Here is a 27411-nt window from a genome sequence, read left to right as displayed (position 1 = left end):
ATCACAGAATATAGTCTTCTTGAGCTGGCCACGGTAAGTATTTGACATTACAGAAAAAGTATCTCCTGAATGGTCTAGCACCTGGACCAATCAGCTGTCAGGGATGACATCAATGAGATTTCCTGACTTCTTGATAACTGTTTTCCACAAAGGATTTGCATCTGTGACAGTCTCACCTCCATAGATGGTCTCCTCACTTATGTTTCCTAAATTCATTGGCTAAGCGAGCAACTGGTTCCTCTGTACAGCAACAGAAATGACTAAGATGAGTTGAGGAATGAACTCATTCATGGTACAGTAATGGGCTTTGTCCCACAGATCAACTATAATCTACATCTACATCTACATGGATACTCTGCAAATCACATTTAAGTGCCTGGCAGAGGGTTCATCGAACCACCTTCACAATTCTCTATTATTCCAATCTCGCATAGCATACAGAAAGAACAAACAGCTGTAAATCTTTCTGTACAAGCTCATATTTCCCTTATTTTATAGTGGTGATCGTTTCTCCCTATGTACGTCGGTGTCAACAAAACATTTTGCATTTGGAGGAGAAAGTCGGTGATTGGAATTCCGTGAAAATATTCCGTCACAACGAAAAATGCCTTTCACATATAGTTGATTGGCATGGATAGGAGTGTTGTGATGGTTGATGTCTTGTGGTGTAATAGTTGTTAAATATTTGACCTGTTTCTCAACCATAGTATGCAATGGGTCCAGGGTGACCACAGTGGGAACATACCAGCATATTGCCCTAGTCTCTAATATCTGATTTTCCACAGGTCATTATACTTAGTGAAGTAGCTGGTTATACCTGCATTGGTTGGATGCTGCGTTATTGATTGATGACTGTGGCATAAGTCCAAGTTGGCCAGGCCCATCCTTGTGGCACAGATGCTTAGATTGGTGCTAAAGTTCAAAACATCTCTCTACCTCAAGATGTATGAGGTTGACGTTCATGGTGGCCATCTCTTGTGTACTCATTCCAACATTTCTGGCTGCCATAAACAGCTGTATCTCCTCTCTCACTTGGTGGCATCACCTACAAACAAATCTGTGGTATGGCAATGGGCACTTGTATTGCACCATCCTATTCCCACCTATTCCTGGGTCATCCAGAGGATTCCTTCCTAACCACACAGAATTCCAAACCCCTTGTCTGGTTCATTGATGAGATCTTCATGTTCTAAATTGAGGTTGAGGTTCCTCGATAACATCAACATCTTCTCCCCCGTTCACTTCACCTGCTCCTCCTCAACTCAACAAGCTACCTTCCTAAATGTTGACCTACACCTCAAATATGGCTACAAAAGTACCTCTGTCCGTATCAGCCACCTAAATTACCTCCACTTTGACAGCTGCTACCCATTCCATATCAGGAAGTCCCTTTCCACACAGCCTAGCCACCCATGAATGTCACATATGTAGTGACGAGCAGTCCTTAAAATATACCATGGGTCAAACTGAGACCTTCACAGAGCATAATTACACTCCCAACCTTGTACAGAAACAAACCTTCCATGCCTCATATCTCCAGTCACCCACCATCATCCAAAGTCCCACTGTTCAGCCACAGAGGAGCATTCCCCTCATGGCCCACCAAACCTACACAATATCCTAATCCATCCTTACACAACCCCTGCTTCCAGCCTCTTGCCTCATGGTTCATATCCCTGTAAGAGATCTAGATACAAGACCTGTCCCATACATCCTCCTACCACCACCTACTCCAGCCTGGTCACAACCATCACCTATCCAATCAAAGGCAGGGCTCCCTGTGAAACCAGTGATGTGATCTACAAGCTAAGAGTTGTCTGTTTGCATGAATAGCAACTGGAAAATTGTTGCCAAGAAACAGCTGGACCACCCAGCTTCTGAGCACACTGTCCAACATGACATTCTTCATTTCAATGACTGCTTCACAACCTGTTCCATCTGGATCCTACCTATCAACACCTGTTTCTCTGAAATGGACAGGTGGAAATTCTTCTGCAATATATCTTGCATTCCCATAGCCCTCCTGGCCTCAGCCCTCATTAGGCATTGTCCTTTACACACCTATCCCCTTTCCTGTTCCCATTCCAGCATTACACAGTTACACATCCTTCTATTCCATCAATGTACATACAGTCTTTTTACTGCCCTCATTTTCTGCCTACTCCCACCTGCCCATCCCCCCCCCCTCCCCCACCTCCGTCTAACCTCCCAACTGCACGTAGCTACTCTACTCTATCTCCATCCTGTACCTGTATGCTCACACAAGCAACAGCTTACTATCCCCACTCCTACCCTACTATTCCTCCCCCCTCCCAGCCTCCTCTGTACCCCGACCACCCAGACTGCTTCTGCCATCATGTGCAGTTGCATATATATATATATAGACACACACAAAGATGATGTAACTTACCAAACGAAAGCGTTGGTATATTGATAGACACACAAATAAACACAAACACACACACAAAATTCAAGCTTTCGCAACCTATGGTTGCTTCATCAGGAAAGAGGGAGGGAGAGGGAAAGACGAAAGGATGTGGGTTTTAAGGGAGAGGGTAAGGAGTCATTCCAATCCCAGGAGCGGAAAGACTTACCATAGGGGGAAAAAAGGACAGGTATACACTCGCACACACACACACATATCCATCCGCACATATACAGACACAAGCAGACATTTTTAAAGGCAAAGAGACTTATATATATATCTGTGTGTGTGTGTGTGTGTGTGTGTGTGTGTGTTTTGTATAATTCAGAAGAAGGCTTTTTGGCTGAAAGCATACGTACTTTGCAGTCTTTTTGCTGTGCCTGTCTGCAACTTAACATTTCCCCTAAATCGTGAGTATCAGTCTATTCTTTTCATAACATTGTCATTATTCCAGCCTGGATTTTCCATTGCATGATCTTAATACTCACATATGAGGGAGGTGAGGTCATGGTTTTCTCCCACAACCACCACAGGAACATTGTTTGGAAGTTAGTCTTACTTCTTTCATCCGACTCTTTTCTCTTGCATTTCCTCAATGTACTGGCACCATTTGATAAATTTCTCTGTTTTTAACATTCCTTACCACAAGAGTCTGGTACATGTCTTCTGCAATTCCTTTCGAGTGTGAGATCTTGTCAACTTCTGTCATATTCAGGTTCACAATGTTGCATAGGGCCAAAACATTCTGTTTATAAGACTGTGTCATTTCACTAATGATTTTGACTCCTGTTCTTCCACCAATTGGACTAGCTGTTCATTGTCAACAAAAGTTTTCTTCAGTTTGACCTGTAATTTACCCCAGCTATTGAACTTCTTTTTTTTTTTTTTGTTCTTGAACCACTGCTGGGTTGTTCCATACAAATAAAAGTGCACATTTGTCAAAAACATCATGTCATTTCACTTGTTGGCAATTAATTTAAATCCTTTCAGATCCTGACAAGCATCTCTGAAAAACACTGATGGATACTTGAAGTGGATCTGACTTAATGCTGTTTTAGAATCTGCTGGATTCCTGAATACATGGACTTTGTGAATGATCTACTACTTATATACTGGTTCCTGTCTGTGTAAGCAGTGGCTTTTATGTTGACTAACTGGAGCCATAGTGATATGCATATTTTGATGTACCCAGAGTCTCCACCAGACAGTCATCATCTTGTAACTGCAATTAACACAAAATCTGGAAGCAGGGTCACCAATGCAGCACAACACATAGCAGTGAAATCATGTTCATTATGGAATCAATGTACAGACAGGGCAGAACTGACTCCTGGACAGTGTGTGCTGCTATTTATACAGACACTGAATACTCCAGAATATGCAAACATTACAAACAAAGAAATTTTTAGAATATTCTAGAAGTTATACATACTAAATAAAAAATGTTTGCTGGTGATCAGATTTGAACTGGGGACATGCAGCATGCATCCAACTGTGCTAACTGCTATTCCACATTGCCTGCAGTGTTGCTCGCAGCAATATTCAATCATATGTGTCATGGAACAACAAATGTACAACTCGGTCATTGCTGCAGCTTCCTTGTATTATGCCTGGTAATAAAATATTCTCATATACTCCAGTCCATAATTATAACTATGTCCATAACCCACATAATCCTTTAAATGTCTTCATAAGATATAGTGATATTCTTGGAGCCAATCAACAGTATTTACTCCAGGTCTGTCATTGATGTGACCTACTACCTTGACACCATAGAAGGAAGACTGCTTATATCACTAAGCTATGTAGTATCTACATATTAATTAATGTTTGTTTTTATTTTAACTGGGTCTTTATGCTGTAACAGGTTTCATTAAAATCAATGCACTCAGTGACAGTGGAGGAGGGACTTCTTGCATTCTTCTGGAATAGCAAAATGACAGAGCTTGTGTGAAGCCTCACAGAAAATGACATGCAAAAATGTTTTTAACAGTGCAAGGAACATATAAATTGACACATGACATGGGTAGCACTGAGAATTTCCATAATCAATTTACAGAACAAGCTCTGAAATATAACCTATGACTTCTGTGTCTTGTTTCACTATTTGTACTTTGCACCCAATATGTGTTTGCACCATAGAGATAAAATTGTCATACAGAATACAATCTCTAGACATCACATAGCAGAGCTCAACTTTCTCTACCATGTCACATTTCTCCCATCATATTTTAATTATATAACCACAGAACCCTACGAGGTCTGTCTAAAAAGAATCCGACCTTTGATTTTCCCATGCAAAATAGAGACGATAGCATAGTACCAATGTACACAGTAAAGGAAGAGACCTTTATGCGCATGTGTGAATTTTGTCCCCACCTTCCTGTCAGTCACTCAGTGAGGTGCTACACAACATGTTCATCAGATTACCAATCATCTCAAGTTGACTGAATGTGTTGAGCAAAGATACTGCATCAAATTTTGTTAAAAGCTTGATGATTCTCAAAGTAAAACAATTTGTAAGATTCAGCAGGTGTTTGGAGAAGATGCGATGGGTGTAATACAAATTAAGGACTGTTTCAAACAATTCAAAAATGCCTGCACATCAACGGAGAGTGACCAGCATTCTGGCAGGCTCCAAACTGCTCGAAGTACAGCTATTCTTGAGAGGGTGCAAAATTTCGTGATGGCAGACCGTCGTTTGACTATGAGGGAGATTGCCCAATAGGTTGGAGTGAGTAAAGATTCTGCACATGCAATTTTGCATGATGATGAGTAAAGATTCTGCACATGCAATTTTGCATGATGATTTGAACATTCACCAAGTGGCTGCAAAATTCATGCCCAAGTTGTTGTCGCAGGAACAAAAATACCTCTATTTTGATGTTGCACAGGACCTTCTGGACACCACCAACACTGATCCTGGTTTTCTGAACACCATGATAACTGGAGATGAGTCATGGGTGTATGGGTATGACCCAGGAACAAAAAGACATTCGTCGCAATGGAAGCATCTGGAGTCTCCAAAGCCGAAGAAAGTGCAGCAGGTGCGAAGCAAAATCAAGGTGATGTTGACTGTCTTCTTCGATGCCCGTGGAATTGTGCATCATGAAACAAACAGTGACAAAGGAGTACTATCAAGATGTTCTGTGGTGACTCCGTGATGCAGTTTGGCATGGAAGACCAAACATGTGGATGACGAAAAACTGGCAACTGCATCACGACAATGCCCCCACACATTCATCCTGCTTGATCCTAAATTTCTTGGCCAAACGTGGAATTACAGCCATTCACCAACCTCCCTACTCTCCAGACATGGCTCCTTGTGACTTCTGGTTGTTTTCAAAATTGAAGACGCCCCTGAAAGGATCCCGTTTTGAGAATAGAGAAGAGACAATGCGGAACACGACAACAGAGCTGAACACCATTCCGAAAGAAGACTTCCAGAGGAGTTTTCAGCAGTGGAAGGATTGGTGGGCTAAGTGTGTGCAAGCACAAGGGGCCTGCTTTGAAGGGGATCAGGGTCCCAACCTGTCAGGTATTCGAAATATTTTTTCTGGCCAAAGGTCAGACACTTTTTAGACAGGCCTCGTATGTGTTCACTAGTGAGCTTTCATACACCTTCTACCTGTGTTCTTTCCACCTCTACCCTACACAGTCTATCTTATTCCCCATATATCCATAGATTTGGAGTTAAATAGACTTATGATTAAACCTGCATTGAAATTAGTGCTTGCTTTAATTCCTATGGTAAGGGTATAAAATCCCACAAGCAACAAACAATACTTCTCTTTTGGTATTACCCATTCACCCTCACACATTTGTTGTGTTTTTCTTGTCACTTTCTTTCAGGGCAGCCCATCATCTATAAGTTCTTTGTTAATATTCAGGTTTTCTAAATTTTTTGTTGAGCCTATATGTATGTCTCTTGCTAAACTTACCTTCCAACTGAATCATGCCGATCCTGGCTTTAAAGTCCTTGCCCTATATTTGGTATTTTTTCAGTAACTATAAGTAACCCAAATAGTACAATGGGCAAAGTATATAAGGTATTAGCTCCAAGCAACGATAGTTTCAAATTTTTGTTCTGTTCATCGTGTCATTTACCATCTCTAGTATCCATTTTTCTGTTATAATTTCTCTTTCTTTTTTGTAGATAGTTTTAAATTGAGGAACACCACAATTTATAATCTGTGCAAGTTCAGCTGTTAATAGATGACACAACTGTCTCCTGAGATGAGAAATGAATTGACTATCTCTTACTTTAACTACTTTTAACTGAGCAAAAGATGTTTTCAAAATATAACCTTACTGTTTCTTTATTTTTTATAACATTTAAAAAACTACAAGAAATTGCTGAATTACAAGTGATGTTATTTTTTACAGTGTTTCAAAGCTATGCATCAACACCATCATTAACACCAGATGATGATGTATTCCGGCATTTGGCTCTTACTTACTCTGAGAACCACCCTGTAATGCGGTTAGGTGGTGCCTGCAAACCTGGTGCACCTTCATTCAGTCGTGGTATCACTAATGGTGCAGCATGGTATCCACTAACAGGTAACAGATGATTCCTTATAGAGAGAAATATTCTCATTATGAAGCTTGAATCAAACAACATTTGTGCTCACAGAAGAACACAAAGAAATGAGCTAAAGATAACACAGACACTAGTGTTTGAAACTAGATGTTCCTTTATCTGGCAAACATGAAAAAAGAATATGGAGAAATAAAATTGCATGGGAATTAAATGAAATCACCCAGAATCTTCAGATAAGGGAGTCATCAGAGGACATAGGCAGAGAGAAATCCTCTTATCCTTTCTCACCATGTTTTATTGCATTGTACTGTATTTTTATCAGTCCTGTACCTCATATTTTGTACAGAAACTACATGTAATAACAGACAAGTTGAAGTGGATGGTATAATGGTAGATGATGGGGAATGTTATGATGTTTAAATGCAAGAGATGGTCTACATCACTTCCCATAATGATAATCAGTGTGACAGAAAATACACACTACAGAGTTCAGAAGATACATAAGTAACAGATATTTCAGAAATACATTTAAAAGTTACATTGAATCACAAAACAGGGATTAATCCGAGAGGAAAAACACACTTAAAAGTTCAGGAAACAAATAAATAATAGAGATTTAAAAAATGGAACATATACACATGGCTAATGAAGGAATATTTCAACTCACCAGTTTGATAATCACATTATTTGAGTAAGTTATAGGCTCTAACATTTACAACAGTAAACATTAAACTCATTTGGCCATTTATATGCATTCAAATACATAAGTGGATAAATTGATTTGGACAGATTCCCCATGTTGTTTAGACAATCTGCTGTTTATTGTGTCATGTTAGATTCTAAGAATTTCTGTATATTGTGAAAGCAGCACTTTATTAGGAATGACCTTGGTTTTATTTTAAAACCCTTTTCTTCCTTGATGATCTTTATTTATGTTGGGAGGTGATGTATTTTTTCCCATACATTTAACATATTTTCTACAGTTTTCTTGAGTGCAGTTTTCATGTATCCCAGCTCGCACTTGGTTTTTTACTAATTTCCTGAACAGTCTTATTTATTCGTGCCATTTCCTGTCTTTGGACAGAACAAGCAATCTTTGATTCAAAAACTGACATTTTTTCACTTCCTGTGGATCACATTCTGCAATGATAAAGCAATTAATGATTTTAAATCACTCAGTGATTCTAGATTTAACACCATATTAATTTTTATAAAATGAGCTACATGCATTATACCAAAGTTGTGTTGTGAAATTAATCCATTTGAATCAATATGTTATGAGTATCTTTCACATCTATAAAGTGTCACAGTTCCTTCATTTAAAAACGGTTTATTTGATTCAAAATGTGTTGTGCTTGGTTGTGTTATAAAATTTCTTCTCAAGAATGAACATATGTGCAAAATGCAATCTGCACAATACTCTTTAAATTAATCTACTGCTTGTGTCATGTTATATGTGAACCAGGAATAAAATTTGTGTGATAACTAGGGCTGGATTTGAATGACAAGTCATATTTTTTTATGAACTATAGGGTGGATTTTAGAACAATTTATACACAAATCTAGGCATTTTAGTGTCAAAAAATGTATTTTGATTGTGCATATAAAGTCATATTTCAACAAATTTTAGTAATAGATCTAAAAACAAAGATGATGTGACTTACCAAACGAAAGTGCTGGCAGGTTGATAGACACACAAACAAACACAAACATACACACAAAATTCAAGCTTTCGCAACCAACGGTTGGTTCATCAGGAAAGAGGGAAGGAGAGGGAAAGATGAAAGGATGTGGGTTTTAAGGGAGAGGGTAAGGAGTCATTCCAATACCGGGAGCGGAAAGACTTACCTTAGGGGGAAAAAAGGACAGGTATACACTCGTGCACACACACACACACACATATCCATCCACACATACACAGACACAAGCAGACATTTGTAAAGTCAAAGAGTTTGGGCGGAGATGTCAGTCGAGGTGGAAGTACAGAGGCAAAGATGTTGTTGAATGACAGGTGAGATATGAGCGGCGGCAACTTGAAATTAGTGGAGATTGAGGCCTGGTGGGTAACGAGAAGAGAGGATATACTGAAGGGGAAGTTCCCATCTCCGGAGTTCTGACAGGTTGGTGTTAATGGGAAGTATCCAGATAACCCGGATGGTGTAACACTGTGCCAAGATGTGCTGGCCGTGCACCAAGGCATGTTTAGCCACAGGGTGATCCTCATTACCAACAAACACTGTCTGCCTGTTCCATTCATGCGAATGGACAGTTTGTTGCTGGTCATTCCCACATAGAAAGCTTCACAGTGTAGGCAGGTCAGTTGGTAAATCAAGTGCGTGCTTTCACACGTGGCTCTGCCTTTGATCGTGTACACCTTCCGGGTTACAGGACTGGAGTAGGTGGTGGTGGGAGGGTGCGTGGGACAGATTTTACACCGGGGGCGGTTACAAGGGTAGGAGCCAGAGGGTGGGGAAGGTGGTTTGGGGATTTCATAGGGATGAACTAAGAGGTTACGAAGGTTAGGTGAACGGTGAAAAGACACTCTTGGTGGAGTGGGGAGGATTTCATGAAGGATGGATCTCATTTCAGGGCAGGATTTGAGGAAGTCGTATCCCTGCTGGAGAGCCACATTCAGAGTCTGATCCAGTCCTGGAAAGTATCCCGTCACAAGTGGGGCACTTTTGGGGTTCTTCTGTGGGAGGCTCTGGGTTTGAGGGGATGAGGAAGTGGCTCTGGTTATTTGCTTCTGTACCAGGTCGGGAAGGTAGTTGCTGGATGCGAAAGCTGTTTTCAGGTTGTTGGTGTAATGCTTCAGGGATTCCAGACTGGAGCAGATTCGTTTGCCACGAAGACCTAGGATGTAGGAGAGAGACTGTTTGATGTGGAATGGGTGGCAGCTGTCATAATGGAGGTACTGTTATTTGTTGGTGGGTTTGATGTGGACGGACGTGTGAAGCTGGCCAACATCACCACTGCTGAAGCCCAGGCTATCCGTGATCTGAAGGCTGACCGATCCATCATCATTCTTCCGGCGTACAAGGGTTCCATGACCGTGGTACTTGATAGTTGGGAGTATGTGGCTGAGGGACTGCGTCAGCTTTCAGACAACACTACATACAAAGTTTGCCAAGGTAATCCCATTCCTGATGTCCAGGCAGAGCTTCAAGGAGTCCTCAGAACCTTAGGCCCCCTACAAAACCTTTCACCTGACTCCATCAACCTCATGATCCCACCGACACCCCGCACTCCTACCTTCTTCCTTCTTCCTAAAATTCACAAACCCAATCATCCCGGCCACCCCATTGTAGCTGGTTACCAAGCCCCCACAGAATGTATCTCTGCCTACGTAGATCAACACCTTCAACCCATCCCATGCAGTCTCCCATCCTTCATCAAAGACACCAACCAATTTCTCGAATGCCTGGAATCCTTACCTAATCTCTTACCCCTGGAAACCATCCTTGTAACCATTGATGCCACTTCCTTATACACAAATATTCCACACATCCAGGGTCTCACTGCAATGGAGCACTTCCTTTCACGCCGATCACCTGCCACCCTACCTAAAGTCTCTTTCCTCATTACCTTAGCCAGCTTCATCCTGACCCACAACTTCTTCACTTTCGAAGGCCAGACATACCAACAATTAAAGGGAACAGCCATGGGTACCAGGATGGCCCCCTCATATGCCAACCTATTTATGGGTCGCTTAGAGGAAGCCTTCTTGGTTACCCAGGCCTGCCAACCCAAAGTTTGGTACAGATTTATTGATGACATCTTCATGATCTGGGCTCACAGTGAAGAAGAACTCCAGAATTTTCTATCCAACCTCAACTCCTTTGGTTCCATCAGATTCACCTGGTCCTACTCCAAATCCCATGCCACTTTCCTTGACATTGACCTCCATCTGTCCAATGGCCAGCTTCACACGTCCGTCCACATCAAACCCACCAACAAGCAACAGTACCTCCATTATGACAGCTGCCACCCATTCCACATCAAACGGTCCCTTCCATACAGCCTAGGTCTTTGTGGCAAATGAATCTGCTCCAGTCCAGAATCCCTGAACCATTACACCAACAACCTGAAAACAGCTTTCGCATCCCGCACCTACCCTCCCAACCTGGTACAGAAGCAAATAACCAGAGCCACTTCCTCATCCCCTCAAACCCAGAACCTCCCACAGAAGAACCCCAAAAGTGCCCCACTTGTAACAGGATACTTTCCAGGACTGGATCAGACTCTGAATGTGGCTCTCCAGCAGGGATACAACTTCCTCGAATCCTGCCCTGAAATGAGATCCATCCTTCATGAAATCCTCCCCACTCCACCAAGAGTGTCTTTCTGCCATCCACCTAACCTTTGTAACCTCTTAGTTCATCCCTATGAAATTCCCAAACCACCTTCCCTACCCTCTGGCTCCTACCCTTGTAACTGCTCCCGGTGAAAAGCCTGTCCCATGCACCCTCCCACTACCACCTACTCCAGTCCTGTAACCCGGAAGGTGTACACGATCAAAGGCAGAGCCACGTGTGAAAGCACCCACGTGATTTACCAACTGACCTGCCTACACTGTGAAGCTTTCTATGTGGGAATGACCAGCAACAAACTGTCCATTCGCATGAATGGAACAGGCAGACAGTGTTTGTTGGTAATGAGGATCACCCTGTGGCTAAACATGCCTTGGTGCACGGCCAGCACATCTTGGCACAGTGTTACACCATCCGGGTTATCTGGATACTTCCCATTAACACCAACCTGTCAGAACTCCGGAGATGGGAACTTCCCCTTCAGTATATCCTCTCTTCTCGTTACCCACCAGGCCTCAATCTCCGCTAATTTCAAGTTGCCACCGCTCATACCTCACCTGTCATTCAACAACATCTTTGCCTCTGTACTTCTGCCTCGACTGACATCTCTGCCCAAACTCTTTGACTTTACAAATGTCTGCTTGTGTCTGTGTACGTGCGGATGGATATATGTGTGTGTGTGTGTGTGTGTGTGTGTGTGTGTGTGTGTGTGTGTGTGTGTGCGAGTGTATACCTGTCCTTTTTTCCCCCTAAGGTAAGTCTTTCCGCTCCCGGGATTGGAATGACTTCTTACCCTCTCCCTTAAAACCCACATTCTTTCGTCTTTCCCTCTCCTTCCCTCTTTCCTGATGAACCAACCGTTGGTTGCGAAAGCTTGAATTTTGTGTGTATGTTTGTGTTTGTTTGTGTGTCTATCAACCTGCCAGCGTTTTCGTTTGGTAAGTCACATCATCTTTGTTTTTAGATATATTTTTCCCATGTGGAATGTTTCCCTCTATTATATTCATAATTTTAGTAATAGGTCATATTGCAGCTAACTTTTAATATAATAGGTCATATTTCTGTCAACTTTTGCCAAAAATGCATATACCGTTTTTCTTGTATCTTACTGGACACACAAATAAGATATGTTGCTCACTAGACAATATTTAACTTACTATTATGAAAGATAAACAGATAAATTAGTACACAGCTTTATTTCTCAGGACTGTAGCAAAAAATCGGTGTACCACAACAGTTGTTTCACGAACATAAAACATTGTTGCTTAGAGTCGACTATACACTCTCAGAGCCAACAAAGGTGACTTCTGCTGCAATAATCATTGCAGTCGCACAGATGTTACCAGTAACTAGTTTGAATACAGCCTTTGCCTTGTTCAACATGCCTAAAGCAATGTGCTCCGACAGCTTGAAGTTGCGAGGATATGTTCAACAATTTGGAGAGAAGTTCTTTATTACTGATGGGAAAATATTATTTTGTAAACTGTGTGAAGTTAAAGTTAGTGCAGAAAAGCACTTTAATGTGCAACAACACTGTAATAGCGCTAAACACAGCAGCTGTGTGAAACGAATTGCTGAAAATAACAGAAGGCAAATGCTGTTATTTGAACATACACGTCAATTGTCAACCATGCAATCATTCTGCAAAGATTTGTGTGAGATGATGCTGTCCTGCAACATCCCATTGGAAAAGCTGAAGAATCCATGCTTCAGACCATTCTTGGAGAAGTACACAACACATCCAGTTCCAGATGAATCTACACTGCAAAAGAACTATTTATCCATATGCTACAATGATGTGCTCAACAAAATACAAATTACTATTGCTGAGCAAAAGATCTGGCTGTCGATGGATGAAACTACGGATATTAGCGGGTGATATATTGCAAATGTTGTTGTTGGTGTTCTAAAAGTTGACGGCCCTGGAGATATGTTCCTACTAACGTGTGAAGCTCTCGATAGAGTAAACAATTCGATGATTGCTATTTTGTTTGACAACTCTCTGAAGCTACTGTGGCCGGATGGTGTGAAAAGAGACAATGTTTTGCTGCTTGTAACAGATGGTGCTTCATATATGGCTAATGCAGCCAAAGGGCTTCAGATTCTCTACCCCAGTATGGTGTACGCCACTTACCTTGCACATGTGTTGCACAGAGCTGCTGAGGAGGTGCGATAAAATTACCCAGATGTGGACAAATTAATTTCCTGTGGCAAGAAAATCTATGTGAAGGCTCCACTACGGGTGCAGAAATTCAAGGAACAAGCACCTTCAATGCCCCTCCCACCTAAACCTGTTCTTACATGATGGGGTTCTTGGCTTAATGCTGCTGAGTATTACTGCATCAACTACACCCAAACAAAGACAATCTTTTGTGAGCTTGATAGCGAAGAATCAAGTGCTATCAAAATTGTGAAAGAAGTTTTTACAAATACATTGTCTCGAAACTTGGCATACATCAATGCCCATTTTTCGGTGATATCAAAAGCCATCAAATGACTGGAAGCTGTTGGCACTCAGCTATAGGAGGCCCTGAGTATTGTGCAACATGTGCAGAGTGAGTTGGGTTGAGCTCGTGGTCATGTGGCTGACAAAGTGAAAACCAAATTGCAAAGTGTTCTCCAACGTAATCCTGGATATTCTACACTGTGCAAAACTAGTGACAGTCTTTCAGGGAACGCCACAACATTTGAAGGTACTGAAACAAAGCTGAACTCCAGTGACCTGGCTGCCTTCAAATACACTCCAGTGACGTCTTGTGAAGTGGAGAGGAGCTTTTCCAGGTACAAAACTATCCTCAGCAACAACCATAGATATTTGACAATGGAAAACCTGAAAATGCACCTTGTGATCCAGTGCAACTTTGCAGATACTGAAGATTGACTTACGGTATTAAATAATGTGAAACACATTAAATACTATGTAGAAATAAAAACATTGCTTTACTGTTTCGATAGATGATATTTTCACTGTACTTTGTGTTTAGAAAATAAAACATTCAGACATTCAAAAAATAGGTGCAAATTAGCCACAACTTCTACAGAAAGAAAGAACTATACTTACATTATTTTGAGAAGTGCATTTTGCATTACTTTATGGTGAATAAAAAATTAAATAAACAAACAAGAATGCTTTAAATAAACTTCTATTAAGTCATATTTTATTTTTTAAGGTCATATTTATGTAAGCTTTAGGTCATAAATGCTTGCATATTTCACTGTTTTTTAGGTAATTTAAATCCGGGCCCTAGTCATAACATTAATCAATGATGCACTAATCAAGGATTTTTAAATGCATAAATCTGTTTTAAATTTCTTCACACTTTTTTTGGTATGTAATGAACAGAGCTTATCTTGGTATGGCAAGAATATATGAACATTTGGATTCTGAACAATACATGATAGGCAGGAGTGATCCACCAGTATAAGAATCAGAATCAAAATTTTACTTATTTCATTTACAAAGTAATTTAATACATTGATTTAATGTCTAGAGGCTAGTCAAGTTACAATACATTACCAATCAAAACACTGCCATTGACCAGTATCTTTCTAATTTACTGGGCAGCAGTGATACAAGTAGGTTTCTGTAGCCCACTGGCACTTTCCAAAGATAAGCAAAGATTTTACACGTATTTATTGATGGTACTTACTACACTCTTATCTTCATGGATTTACTCTGTTAATCTTAAATTTGTGTATGTAGTTTTTAATATGAGTTGTAACATTTTACTTTCAAAAACAGTTAAAGAGATCCAGATAAGAGAAATGAAACACAGAGAAAATGATGGCACAGAACAACTTCCTAACCCAACTACTGTATAGTGTTTTTTGTCATTCTAGAAGAAAGTGGGTGGGCATTATTGTAGAGTAGCACCTCTTCATGAATTGCAAATGTCACACGGTGGTGGAATGATCACAGTTCATCACATTTGCCAGTTCTCATGTACACTGATGTGGATCATTGTGGATTGATGTATTTAAATGACCTTCATCAAGCCAACCTGTTTATGGGCTATGTAGAGGAAACTTTTCTAGCCTCCCAAAACCCAAATCTCTGGTCTGGTTCAAGTCCATTGATGATATCTTCATGTTCTGGAATCAAGGCCAAGACACCCCATCTTCATTGCTTCACAATGTCAAGGCCTTTTCTACCATCCATTTCACCTGGTCATCCTCAGCCCTCAGGGGCCCAGCATTCGTTTGCCGAGTACGGGCTTGGCAACCCCAGGGTTCCTGAGCTGGGACCTGGTAAGTGCCACCAGTCTCCTGTCATTGTAAGCTCTGGGCATGCTTCAGTGAATACTGTGCAGCATGGCAGTGGAACGTTGTGAGTCTGAGGGGACGGGGATCTTGGCTTGACCACCCATATCACAGGGACAGAATAAACCTCTATAAAAAACCTCTCAATCTCAAGGTGTGCTGCATGCTGAGGAGATGCATGGCTGTTGAGGTGTAACAGTCATTTGCAGGTGAAGTCTGTGGAACCTGCCACACCTCAGTTGTATAAGGCTTACTGAGGCATGCGGGGCTCTGTCTGAGCAGACCCTTACTTCCCTAGCTGCTTCTGGGACTGAAATGGATCCTCCAAAATCTTCTTTTCCTCCTCCCAGTGGAAAAGGTGGGCCACTAGAAGGTTCCAACACATAGTCTATCAAGTTGGCTTGTGTAGTGAGTCCCCGGCACTTCTTTGACAAGTCCAGTCTCTAGTAACAGAATACATGCTGGAGGAGGGTAGTTTTGTGAAGGTTTCACCCTTATATATACAAATGGGTTTGGAGGGAATCTGTGGCTCTTTAAAATAGGTGTAGTGCTTGCCTGATGGGAACTTCCAATTCATAGCAGGCAGCTAACCTCCAGACTGCTAAATGCCTTGGGGAATATGAAATGGACACTGAACTGCACAGCACCTTGAATTATAGTGAGGCTGTTTTGACATGCTGGGATCTAGTCAACATCCCCAGGAAGAATTGCAATGTGAGTGGGCTCCGGAAGATATAGCTGACATGCAGCATATCATGAAGAGGGTTGATGGCAATCTTATCAGATCCAACTCCTTTATCCTGACCTTCAGTACCACAAAACTTCGTGACTATGTTAAGGCTGGCTTCCTTCACCTTAGGCCTTATTTCCCAACCCCAATGCACTGCTTTAAATGCCACCGTTTTGGGCATACAACCTTAGGGTGTAACTGCAGAGCAACTTGTGGCAACTGTGGTAAGGCCACTCATGAAGGAGTTGGTTGCTCATCTGCAGCCAAATGTATCAATTGCTCTGGAAACCACTCAGTTTGGAGTAGGGACTACCAAATCTTTTTAGAGGAACTCAAAGTCCATGAAATAAAAACAACCAAGCGTATCCCTATGGTGAGGCCAAAAAGATTTACAATTCCATGCAGCCTCCCACATTTGCTACATCTTTTGCATCAATGGTTCAGAAGCCTACTCCAAAAGCAAATGCCTCTACACAGACGGAGGTGGTGAGTGTTGGCACTAACACCTACAGATGTCAGTGCACTTGCAAGGCAGCAAGTGTTTTAGAGCCTGTAGCCTCTACTTGAGTGACAGACAAAGGTACAGTGGCCAACTCAGACCAGCCCCTGGCGCCTCCAACAGCTGAGACTGTTCAGAAGTCCAGCACGGCCATTACCAATCTGACGTCAGCTCCACCAAAGCCCACCAAACTGCAAAAAGCTCCTATAAAGCAGCAACAGCAGGTAAAATCACGTGGTAAACCATCTGACCATGTCAATATCATTTTACCTGATGCTTCATCTGATTCTTCCCCAGAGCTGATGGAATATGACATATGTGTGGGGCAATCATCTCGCCCCAGAACTGCACCTCCACCTGCTGCAGTCTCCCCACCTCATTGGAAAGACAGGATGAAGGTGCTACCCCCTTCCTACTGGCTCCCATACTTCAGTGGAACCTGCAGGGTTTCATGATGCATATGGAGGAACTTCGCCTTCTGTCTCAGAGTACACCACTGTGTCTGTGTCTCCAGGAGACTTATTTCCACCCATAATATGCCCCTGAGCTATGAGGCTATGTACTCCACAAAAAGGATGACCAGCATGGAGTGAGAGCTAAAGGAGGCATAGGTATTTTCGTCAGGACAGACTGCCTCTCCTTGCCTCTCTCCCTTGCAACAGCTTTTCAAGCCATTGCTGTGTCTGTGCACATACGTCATCCATTGACAATATGTTCCCCACATGATTTACAATTTGTACAGAAAGCAGATGGCAGTTATAAGAGTCGAGGGGCATGAAAGGGAAGCAGTGGTTGGGAAGGGAGTGAGACAGGGTTGTAGCCTATCCCCGATGTTGTTCAATCTGTATATTAAGCAAGCAATAAAGGAAACAAAAGAAAAGTTCGGAGTAGGTATTAAAATCCATGGAGAAGAAATAAAAACTTTGAGGTTCGCCGATGACATTGTAATTCTGTCGGAGACAGCAAAGGACTTGGAAGAGCAGCTGAACGGAATGGACAGTGTCATCAAAGGAGGGTATAAGATGAACATCAACAAAAGCAAAACAAGGATAATGGAATGTAGTTAAATTAAGTCGGATGATGCTGAGGGAATTAGATTAGGAAATGAGACACTTAAAGTAGAAAAGGAGTTTTGCTATTTGGGGAGCAAAATAACTGATGATGGTCAAAGTAGAGAGGATATAAAATGTAGACTGGCGGTGGCAAGGAAAGCGTTTCTGAAGAAGAAAAATTTGTTAACATCGAGTATAGATTTAAATGTCAGGAAGTTGTTTCTGAAAGTATTTGTATGGAGTGTAGCCATTTATGGAAGAGAAACGTGGACGATAAATAGTTTAGACAAGAAGAGAATAGAAGCTTTCGAAATGTGGTGCTACAGAAGAATGCTGAAGATTAGATGGGTAGATCACATAACTAATGAGGAGGTATTGAATAGAATTGGGGAGAAGAGGAGCTTGTGGCACAACTTGACTAGAAGAAGGGATCGGTTGGTAGGACATGTTCTGAGACATCGAGGGATCACCAATTTAGTATTGGAGGGCAGCGTGGAGGGTAAAAATCATAGAGGGAGACCAAGAGATGAATACACTAAGCAGATTCAGAAGGATGTAGGCTGCAGTAGGTACTGGGAGATGAAGAAGCTTGCACAGGATAGAGTAGCATGGAGAGCTGCATCAAACCAGTCTCAGGACTGAAGACCACAACAACAACAAACAACATGATGAAGAGGCCCTCACCGACCTTATTACACAGCTCCACCACCCATTATCATCTGTGGTGATTTTAATGCACACAGTGTGCTTTGGGGCTCTGCAATTACCCATCCCCAGAGGTAGAGCAATTGAGAGGCTTATCCTATCATCCTGTGCATACTTGCTAAATGCAGGACAGACCACTCACTTCTGCACAATGACTGGATCATTCTCTGCCATTGATCTCTTGCTTTGCTCTATAGCTCTTGCCCACAGTGCTGAATGGAAAGTGGTCAATGACCTGCACGGATGTGATCACTTCCTGATCTGGATTCACCTGCCAGATGGCATGGGCCCTAAGAGGAAACCACCATGATGGGTTCTCAGTAGAGCCGACTGGACACCTTATAGCCAATTGGCCCAGTTCGAACACTGTGTGAATGTTGAGGTATGGATGGATCATATTACCAAAATGGTCCACCATGCCACTACAGCATCCATTCCACAGTCCACAGGCCACCAGAAGAGGCAACCTGTCCCATGGTGGAGTGCTGAATGCCGCTCTGCAATCAGGACCAGGTGGCTCTGCGTATGTTCCAGTGTCAGCCAACTGCTGAGAATGTTGCAGCCTTTCGGGTGGCAAGAGCAAAATGTCACCAAATTATTTGAGAGAGCAAGAAGAGGTTGTGGCAACAGTTCCTGAACGCCATTAATCATTCCACCGAAAGTTCCATTGTGTGGGATAAAATAAGGAGAATTTCTGCGAGAGGAGGGATGTGCCTCATGGCTGCTGTAATGAATAACGGCACTCTCCACATGGATCAACATTGCCCAGACTACGGCGGCATATTTTGCCACAGTTACTGCTACAGCCAGTCAGGATCCCGGTTTCTGACACCATAGGACAGTTGCTGAGAGGTGTAGTTTGGACTTCCTGTGCACCTCTAATGAAGTTTATAACTGCCCATTCTGAATGTGGGAGCTGCATTATGCATTGCCTGTGGCTTGTGACACATCCCTGGTCACAACAGGATCCATTACAGTATGCTATGGCACCTCACCAGGTGCGACAAAGATATCCTCCTCACACTTTTTAATGCCATTTGGGCGTCAGGTTGCTTTCCTGACTTATTGCTTGAGGCAGTTTTAATTCCTCTTTTAAAACCTGGGAAAGACCGAACATGCCCAAGTAGTTACCGTAGTTTTGCCCTCACTAGTTGCATGGGGAAGACCTTGGAGCAAATGGTCAACCGTCACCTAGTCTGGAGCTTAGAATCCCGGCAACTCCTTAGTCACTTTCAGTGTGGGTTCAGGAGGTTTCATTCCACCTTTGATAACCTTGCCCTCTTGGAGGTGGCTATACAGCAAGCTTTCTTATGCCTTCATAAACTTCTAGGTGTATTTTATGACATTGAGAAGGCCTACGATACCACTTGGAGGTGTCTCATCCTGGAGCTATTCAGTCCTTCCTCTCGCCACAATATCTTAGATACCAAGTCGGTGATGTCCTGTCTGATCGCTTTGAGCAGGAGAATGGTGTCCCTCAAGGTGGTGTTTTAAGTGTGATTGTCTTTGCCATAGCTATTAATAGCATTGTGTCCATAGTAAAAAGTCCTGTACAGTGTTCTTTGTTTGCGGATGACTTCTCTGTGTTTTGCTCTTCTTCAAGCCTCACAATGACAATGCGTCATTTGCAAATTACTCTTAGACATTTGGATGAATGGGCGCAGAAGAGTGGTTTTAAGTTTTCCACCGAGAAGTCCGTGTGTGTTCTCTTTCTCCGTTCTCGTTCAATTTTAACCCTTCTTTAGTTGAGGATGAGGGACAATGTCCTCACTTTTAAAGATATAGTGAGTTTTCTGGGGCTCATTTTTGACTCTAAGCTTACATGGTTACTGATTCTTAGAGATCTGAAACAACGGTCACTTAAGGCTTTAAGTATTTTAAAATGTCTTAGCCACAGTACATGGGGAACAGACAAGACTTGTCTGCTCCAGTTTCACAGGGCATTTGTGCAATCATGGCTTGATTATTGGTGCATGGTTTATGGGTCTGCAAGACCTTCTTATTTAAAGATGTTGAACCTCATGCACCATGAAGGGATTCGGTTGGCCACTGGGGCATTCAGAACGAGCCCCATACCAAGCCTCTGTGCAGAGGCTGGTGAACTGCCACCATATGTGGCAACAGATACTTATGGTGCACCAGGCATATAAAAAAAGTCCACACCATACACACCTCCATACCATAAAGTTGCTCAGCTTCCTTTGGCACAGCTTTTTCATAAATGGCAACGAGCAACAAGGCCCTATGGGATACGTGTACAGGATTACCTTTTTGCATGGATGTGGCTGATCTTAATGTTTTACATTGAGGTTGGAGCAGATTCCCACCTTGACTCCTCCAGAGACCCAGACGTATTTTAGATTTGACTAATTTTAAGAAAGATAGTAAGATAGTATGCCAGCTTTTACATTCCAATCTCTGCTTTCTAACATTTTAGATGTGCATCACAGTTTTACCATACAGTCATTTACACTGATGGCTCCAAACAAGGGAATTCCCTTGGCTGTTCTGTAGTGCCGGCCGTGGTGGTCTAGCGGTTCAGGCGCTCAGTCCGGAACCGCGGGACTGCTGCGGTCGCAGGTTCGAATCCTGCCTCGGGCATGGATGTGTGTGATGTCCTTAGGTTAGTTAGGTTTAAGTAGTTCTAAGTTCTAGGGGACTGATGACCACAGATGTTAAGTCCCATAGTGCTCAGAGCCATTTGAACCATTTTTTGTTCTGTAGTGTTCCCTGATCATGTCACCAGGATTCGCCTGCCTGATGAATATACTGTTTTCGCAGCGGAGCTCCACACGATCCTGAAGGCACTGGAGCACATACATTGTAGTTTGGGCAATTGGTTTCTTGTCTGCTCCAATTCCATTAGTGCCTTACAGTCATTGCAGAATCTGTACCCAGCTGAGATGGTCCAGCTGATATATGACCAACTGTACTTGCCCCAATGATGGAGTAAGCAGGTGTCATTCTGCTCGGTGCCAGGTCATGTCAGAATATGGGGCAATGAGCAGGCCAATCGGGCTGCCAAGGAGGCTTGCAGAGTCAGGATGTGGCACAGAGTCCTATTCCCTTGCAGGTTGTCATTTCTGCACTCCACTGGAAGTGCATGCAGGCGTGGGAGGAAGAAAGGCTGGTGGTGATGGCCAATAAGCTGTGGTTGGTGAAGTCAACAACTTGGCCATGGTGTTCGCCCTGCCGGTTGCACAGGCAGGACGAAGTGACTCTCATGCATCTTCAGATTGGGCACTGTCCTCTCACACATTAGCTCTCTATTACTGCGGGAGGATCCCCTGTTTTGTGATGCTTGTGGTGTGCACAACTCAGTCCGCCACATTTTAACTGAATGCGTTTTATACTGTGATGCAAGGGCAGAAGCAAAAATTGGTGGGGCTCTGGCCTCTATTTTAGCTGATGATGAGATGAGTGTAACTAGGGTTTTAAAGTTCTGCTTTGTGTCTGGACTCTAGCCTAAACTTTTAGGCTGGACATTTTAGTGTATTGCAGAGTGGCTGGCTCCTCCCTTTTTTTCCTCGTGGTCAGCCAGCCACTTTCATCTGCTATATTGTTTTAGCTCCTTCTACCACTTTCTTCCTGTGTCATTCACGTTTTACTACTGACGCGATGCTTTGTCCCATGCTTCATTGAGGGTATGCACATAGTTTTCCAACCTTTGTTACCTGTGTTTTGTGTTCTTTTTTATCTTCCTATTCTGGGTATTTTCTTGACAGCTGCCTCCACCTGTCTTTGCATGGGCGCTGAAGACCTTGCTGTCATGCACCCATACAAACGTCTCCATCATCATGGTCATCCTCAACCCAGCTGGCCATCTTCCTGGATATTGATCTCTTCTTCTCTGATGGTTCCATCCTCATCTCTGTCCACATTAAACCCACCAACTACCAACAATACCCACATATCAACAGCTGCCATCTCTTCCACAACAAAAAATCCCTCCCATACAGCATGGCCATCTGGGGACAGCACATTGGGAGAGACAAGAACTTGTCTAGCATGCTAAAGGTGTCACAAAGGCTTTCACAGACAGGCACTGTCCCCCAGTCCTAGTCTGCAAACATATTTTCCATTCGATATTCCAGTCACCCCAATCCTCCCTCCTTTATCTAATTAACCATACCTGAAGTTCAGGCAGAGACTGTCTAGCCTACCTCTTTCACAAAAGACACACCTCCACAAAGAAAATTAAAGGTTTGTCACTGGTCTGGGAAACCTGGAAAACTTGGAATTCTCAGGGACTTACATTTTACTTGGAAAAATCAGGGAAATCTCAAGGAATTTCAAGAATTTCATAAAATCTCAGAGAATTCTGTGTTTTTAACCTAGCATTGGAGTTTAACTTTATTGAGTTTTAATTTTTCTTCAAGTTAGATAGCCACCCTTCTGAACATTAAACATGGTTTGTTAACACATCATAACATCAACTGATTGAATTTATTAACGAAGTCATATCAGAAAGGCAATATTGTGACATTTCCTGTAACTCTTCTTGTTCCCAAAAAGGTAAACAGAAAAGGCAAGATAGATATTTTTGTACAAAAGACAGTCATGTAATAATGCTCAGATTTATATATTGTTCTTAAATGTTTTATACTTGCAAAAGTTTCAGGTTAAATTGATGTTTGCAGCATACATAGACATACAACAACTGTAATGCCCTAAAATTTTTAGTAATAGTAGTAGCTTATATTTTTTGACAATCTCTTTTGTAGGTGGTATGCAGGACTTCAACTATGTATGGTATGGTTGCATGGAAATAACTTTGGAATTATCTTGCTGCAAGTACCCAAGAGCCTCTGAGCTGCCTCGTTACTGGGAAGAAAATAGAATGGTAATTTATTTTATGAGTATGTAAATATAAATTTTGTCACTGAATAAATGCAGACATTGATGTCTTAGCAGGAGAGAGCTGAAATGTAGCTCACAAAAATGTTACATACAGAAACCAGATTCCATTTGGTAAAGGAAAATGAAAAGTTGTAGCAAGCTGGACTTACCAGCTTGACCATTTGGCAGTCTATTTAAAACTAGGATCATGAGCAAAATTGCTGTAATTTACTTTTTTGTGATTTTTCAAATGTGCTTTAGTAAGCTTGTCAGTCTATACTTCCATCTGTATTACCTCAAAATTGATATCAATTTGTCATAAATCTGTTATATTATGACCTGCAGATACAATTCTGGGAAGACTGTTCAATTATTTCTCAAAATGGTCACCTGTTTCACCATTCATAAGGAAATGTAGGCTGTTGAGTTGAAATTATTTATAATTCACTACTGAATGTCCAAGATAATAAGATGTTTTATTACGAAAAGTTAGTTTTTTCATTTGTAGGAATCACAAAATATCAGTGTTTGTCAAAATAGCATTTGAAAATACAGGGGTCTGTGTTACATGGTTAGCAGTAAAATCTTCCCTCTTTCCATACTACATTTCCTGCAAATTTCCTATGACAAACAAATTGGGCTAATTGAAATTCATCTTGTGTTTTTTCACAACAATGTCTACTTTTCCTGACTACAGCATAATATTTCTTGTCTTCTGAAAATTTTCTCTCCAGAACTACGATTTATAGGTCTTTTCTCTGAGATAGGCATTGCAGTGGTAACACACTAGTTTGTTCTTGGGTGGGCAAGGTTCAGCTAGGATCCCCGTTGGATCATCCCTGTTCAAATTTTCTGCAGTTTCTCTAAATTATTTATGCTAAATTCCATTACCATACATTTACAGATGTCCTCCATGAATCCAAACTTGCTGTTTGTCTTTAATAACCTAGCCTTCAACGGGAAATGAAACACCAATCTTCCTTCCATCCTTCCTTTCAAGAGTTCTTCATTTTTCAGTGTTTATATGTGGCATCTATGACTCTTTGCATGAACACAGAAAATGTGTGTTTTTATTAATATGACAGCTCACCCAGAAATGAAACAACCTTCAACAATACTCTTGGTAAACATGCAATCAGTATAACAACGAAACAATGGAAAAACCAGGATGGAATGGTGACAGTCTTATGAAAAGAATGGATTGCAGACAAGCACAATGAAAAGACTGCTGCTACAATTAAGCTTTCTGAATTATACAATGTACACACACACACACATTCACACAAAGGCAACTCTCTCTCTCTCTCTCTCTCTCTCTCTCTCTCTCTCTCTCTCTCTCACACACACACACACACACACACACACACACACACACGGGGAGACAGTGGTCATGTGTGTGTGTGTGTGTGTGTGTGTGTGTGTGTGTGTGTGTGTGTGTGTGTGTGTGTGTACATTGTCTAATTCAGAAGAAAGCCTTTTTTACTTATTTAGCAGTCTTTTTGTTGTGCCTGTCTCCAACGCAACATCTCCACTATATGGTGAGTCGCAATCTATCCTTTTCATAATATTGTCATACAATAATGAGACGGTTTGTGAGACACTGACATATACATCAGACCAAAACATCTAATAAAAAAACTTCTGCTGACTCCTAGCCAGACATGAGTGTAAATGATAAATGAGTAAACTGGAAGTGAACAACATTTATATTCTTAGATTTTAAACTTGAAATATAGTGAATATCTGAAGTAATTCTGTTAACCCCTCTGTGTTAGGTAGTAAAGTCACAATAACCTGTGGCTCCAAAAAGGCACAGCAGAATAAGGCAGGCATCTTGTTTAAGAGTACTGATATCCAGGAATCAGAACTGAAATCATAATTAATGTAGCAACATACTTAAACTGATCTGCTCCCCTGTTGCTGGACCAGTTTAAAAAATTCACCCTTTTTCTTTCATGCACCTCAGACATTTATCAAATTGGATCTGTTATTTGCCAAGACAAATATTTTCTGTTTAAAATAATATCAACATTTGTGTAACTATGATCATATATAGCTACCAACTTCAGTGTTTAGAAATTAATATTTCATTTATCAGATAATTTTAAATAATTACTAATTTTGTTCTGTTTTCAGTCACTCGTTAAATTTCTTGCTGAAGCTCACAGAGGCATTCATGGATTTGTTATGGATGAGAATGGCAATCCAATTGAGAAAGCATCTTTAAAAATAAAATCTCGAGATGTTGGTTTCCAAACAACAAAATATGGTGAATTCTGGAGAATTTTGCTTCCTGGAGTATATAAATTAGAAGTAAGTAACGTTTATATAAGTGAAATTAATGTAAACACTTCAGCTTTACCTATCTGGTTATTTTTAAAAGATCAACAGCTGACAATCACAAAATATTATTCCACCTTTTGTGAGTAATATGCCAAACCAAACAGAAGTAGCAGATGCAGCAGTGAAATGGACAATTTGACAACCTTGGAAATAGTGTGTTGCATTAGGAATCAGAAAATGGGAGTGGTGCTATCTGGACAACAAATCATTGCCATTGACCCTGATATCAATGTTTAGTCGAGATGGTGTTCTGGACAGGTAAACAACTTACTGTTGCCATGAAGGCATTTTATAAAAACAACAATAGCTATGTGGGCATGCAGTGTGTATTTCATGATCATTAAAATCTCGCATGTCATGCCTCAGTCCCATCAGCATGCTGTCTGTATAGACAGCTGGTGCCCTATCCCATATCTCAGTATTATACTGGTGATGCGGATGTACCACTCCAAAGTATATTTGTCTCAAGCTATCATGTTCCAGGAACGCTGAGACCCTTTTTCAGTAGATACACATTTCGACTGATTTTCTTACAAATATAGTCTATATGTTCTTTCCATGACAGGTGTTCATTAACAATTATACCCAGAAATTTGTGTTTGTGTAGCTAAGGGCCAATGGAGGTGTAAATAGAGTTCTGTTTGTGTTCTGACTATAGCTAAGCTTAAATTGCATTGTCACTGTCTTCTCTTTATTTATAATTAACTTATTTGTAGTAAGATAATTTAATAGAAAGTTATATTGATTTCAGTACTATTTGTAGCATATCATGGCCCCAGATGTCACATCAGCATAGCTTATAACCTAGCAGTTTTGGGGTTCAATTAAATCATTAATGTACACAAGAAACAGTAAAGGCCCCAGTATGCTTCCTTGGGGCATACCACAATGAAGTATCTTGTGGATTGATTTGCTTGTTGCCAACTGTTAATTCCTTTTATAAGTTAGTTTGACACACTGTTTGTGTCTTTCAGATAGGATTTATGGAATAGAATTGTATGATTCACAGTATCAAAAGCTTTACTCATATCCAGGAAGGTGCCTGTTACCTTGTCTCCTTCATCTAGTTCATTTAATATTTCATGTATAAAAATTGCTACTGCTGTAACAGTAAATCCTGAAATGCTTCATGATACATCACTTCACAGTCAGAAAGTGGCAGTGTGGTGCAGCATATCATCATTTGGAATCATAGGGCCTTTTTTTTTTTTAAGATGATCACAGAAATACTCTTACTTTGAATACAGAATGCTATGTTCACATGGTGAACCATTTCTTAGTGCGACAGCTTGCTGGTCTTCCTGTAACTGCAAATTATGTTCTTTGAATAAGCTGGACTACATGCCATGTCTCACAATATTCAATTAATGCAGTACAGAACGTCTTTTCTGCGTAGCTCATCCCCAAGAATAAGGACATTTCCTGGCCTCCGAAATCCCTTGACAATGTGGCATGTGCTTTCTTCTTTTGGAGTCATTTTAAATCTCAGATCTTCTGGAGTGACCCACCACATACCATCCAGAAACTGTAGGATCAAATTTGTGACACAGTTAATCAAATTCCATCATCAGTCCTGCAAGGCGTGATGGCTAACTTCCATAAAAGACTGGAAATGTATGTAGGAAAATGGTGGCCACCTCTGTGATGTCCTATTCAAGTGACGGTCATTTTAAGTTGCAGGCATTGTAAATTCAAGTTGTGTTTA

At 41.4% G+C, this 27411-nt stretch overlaps 1 protein-coding gene across 2 annotated transcripts in view; it reads left to right on the top strand.

The window, feature by feature from the left end:
- The window catches only part of LOC126171596 (carboxypeptidase M), a 307417-nt gene that overhangs the window by 246080 nt on the left and 33926 nt on the right, over positions 1-27411 (top strand). For both annotated transcript variants that reach the window (XM_049920812.1, XM_049920813.1), the window contains exons 6-8: positions 6812-6988; positions 23249-23367; positions 25500-25676. In XM_049920812.1, coding sequence (XP_049776769.1) covers positions 6812-6988; positions 23249-23367; positions 25500-25676 — 473 coding nt within the window. The remainder of the gene's footprint in view (positions 1-6811; positions 6989-23248; positions 23368-25499; positions 25677-27411) is intronic.

The sequence above is a fragment of the Schistocerca cancellata genome, chromosome 1 (assembly GCF_023864275.1).
Source record: "Schistocerca cancellata isolate TAMUIC-IGC-003103 chromosome 1, iqSchCanc2.1, whole genome shotgun sequence".
Classification (NCBI taxonomy): domain Eukaryota; kingdom Metazoa; phylum Arthropoda; class Insecta; order Orthoptera; family Acrididae; genus Schistocerca; species Schistocerca cancellata.
The sequence above is the reverse complement of the archived record's forward strand: the minus strand, read 5'-3'. Positions and strand labels throughout refer to the sequence as shown.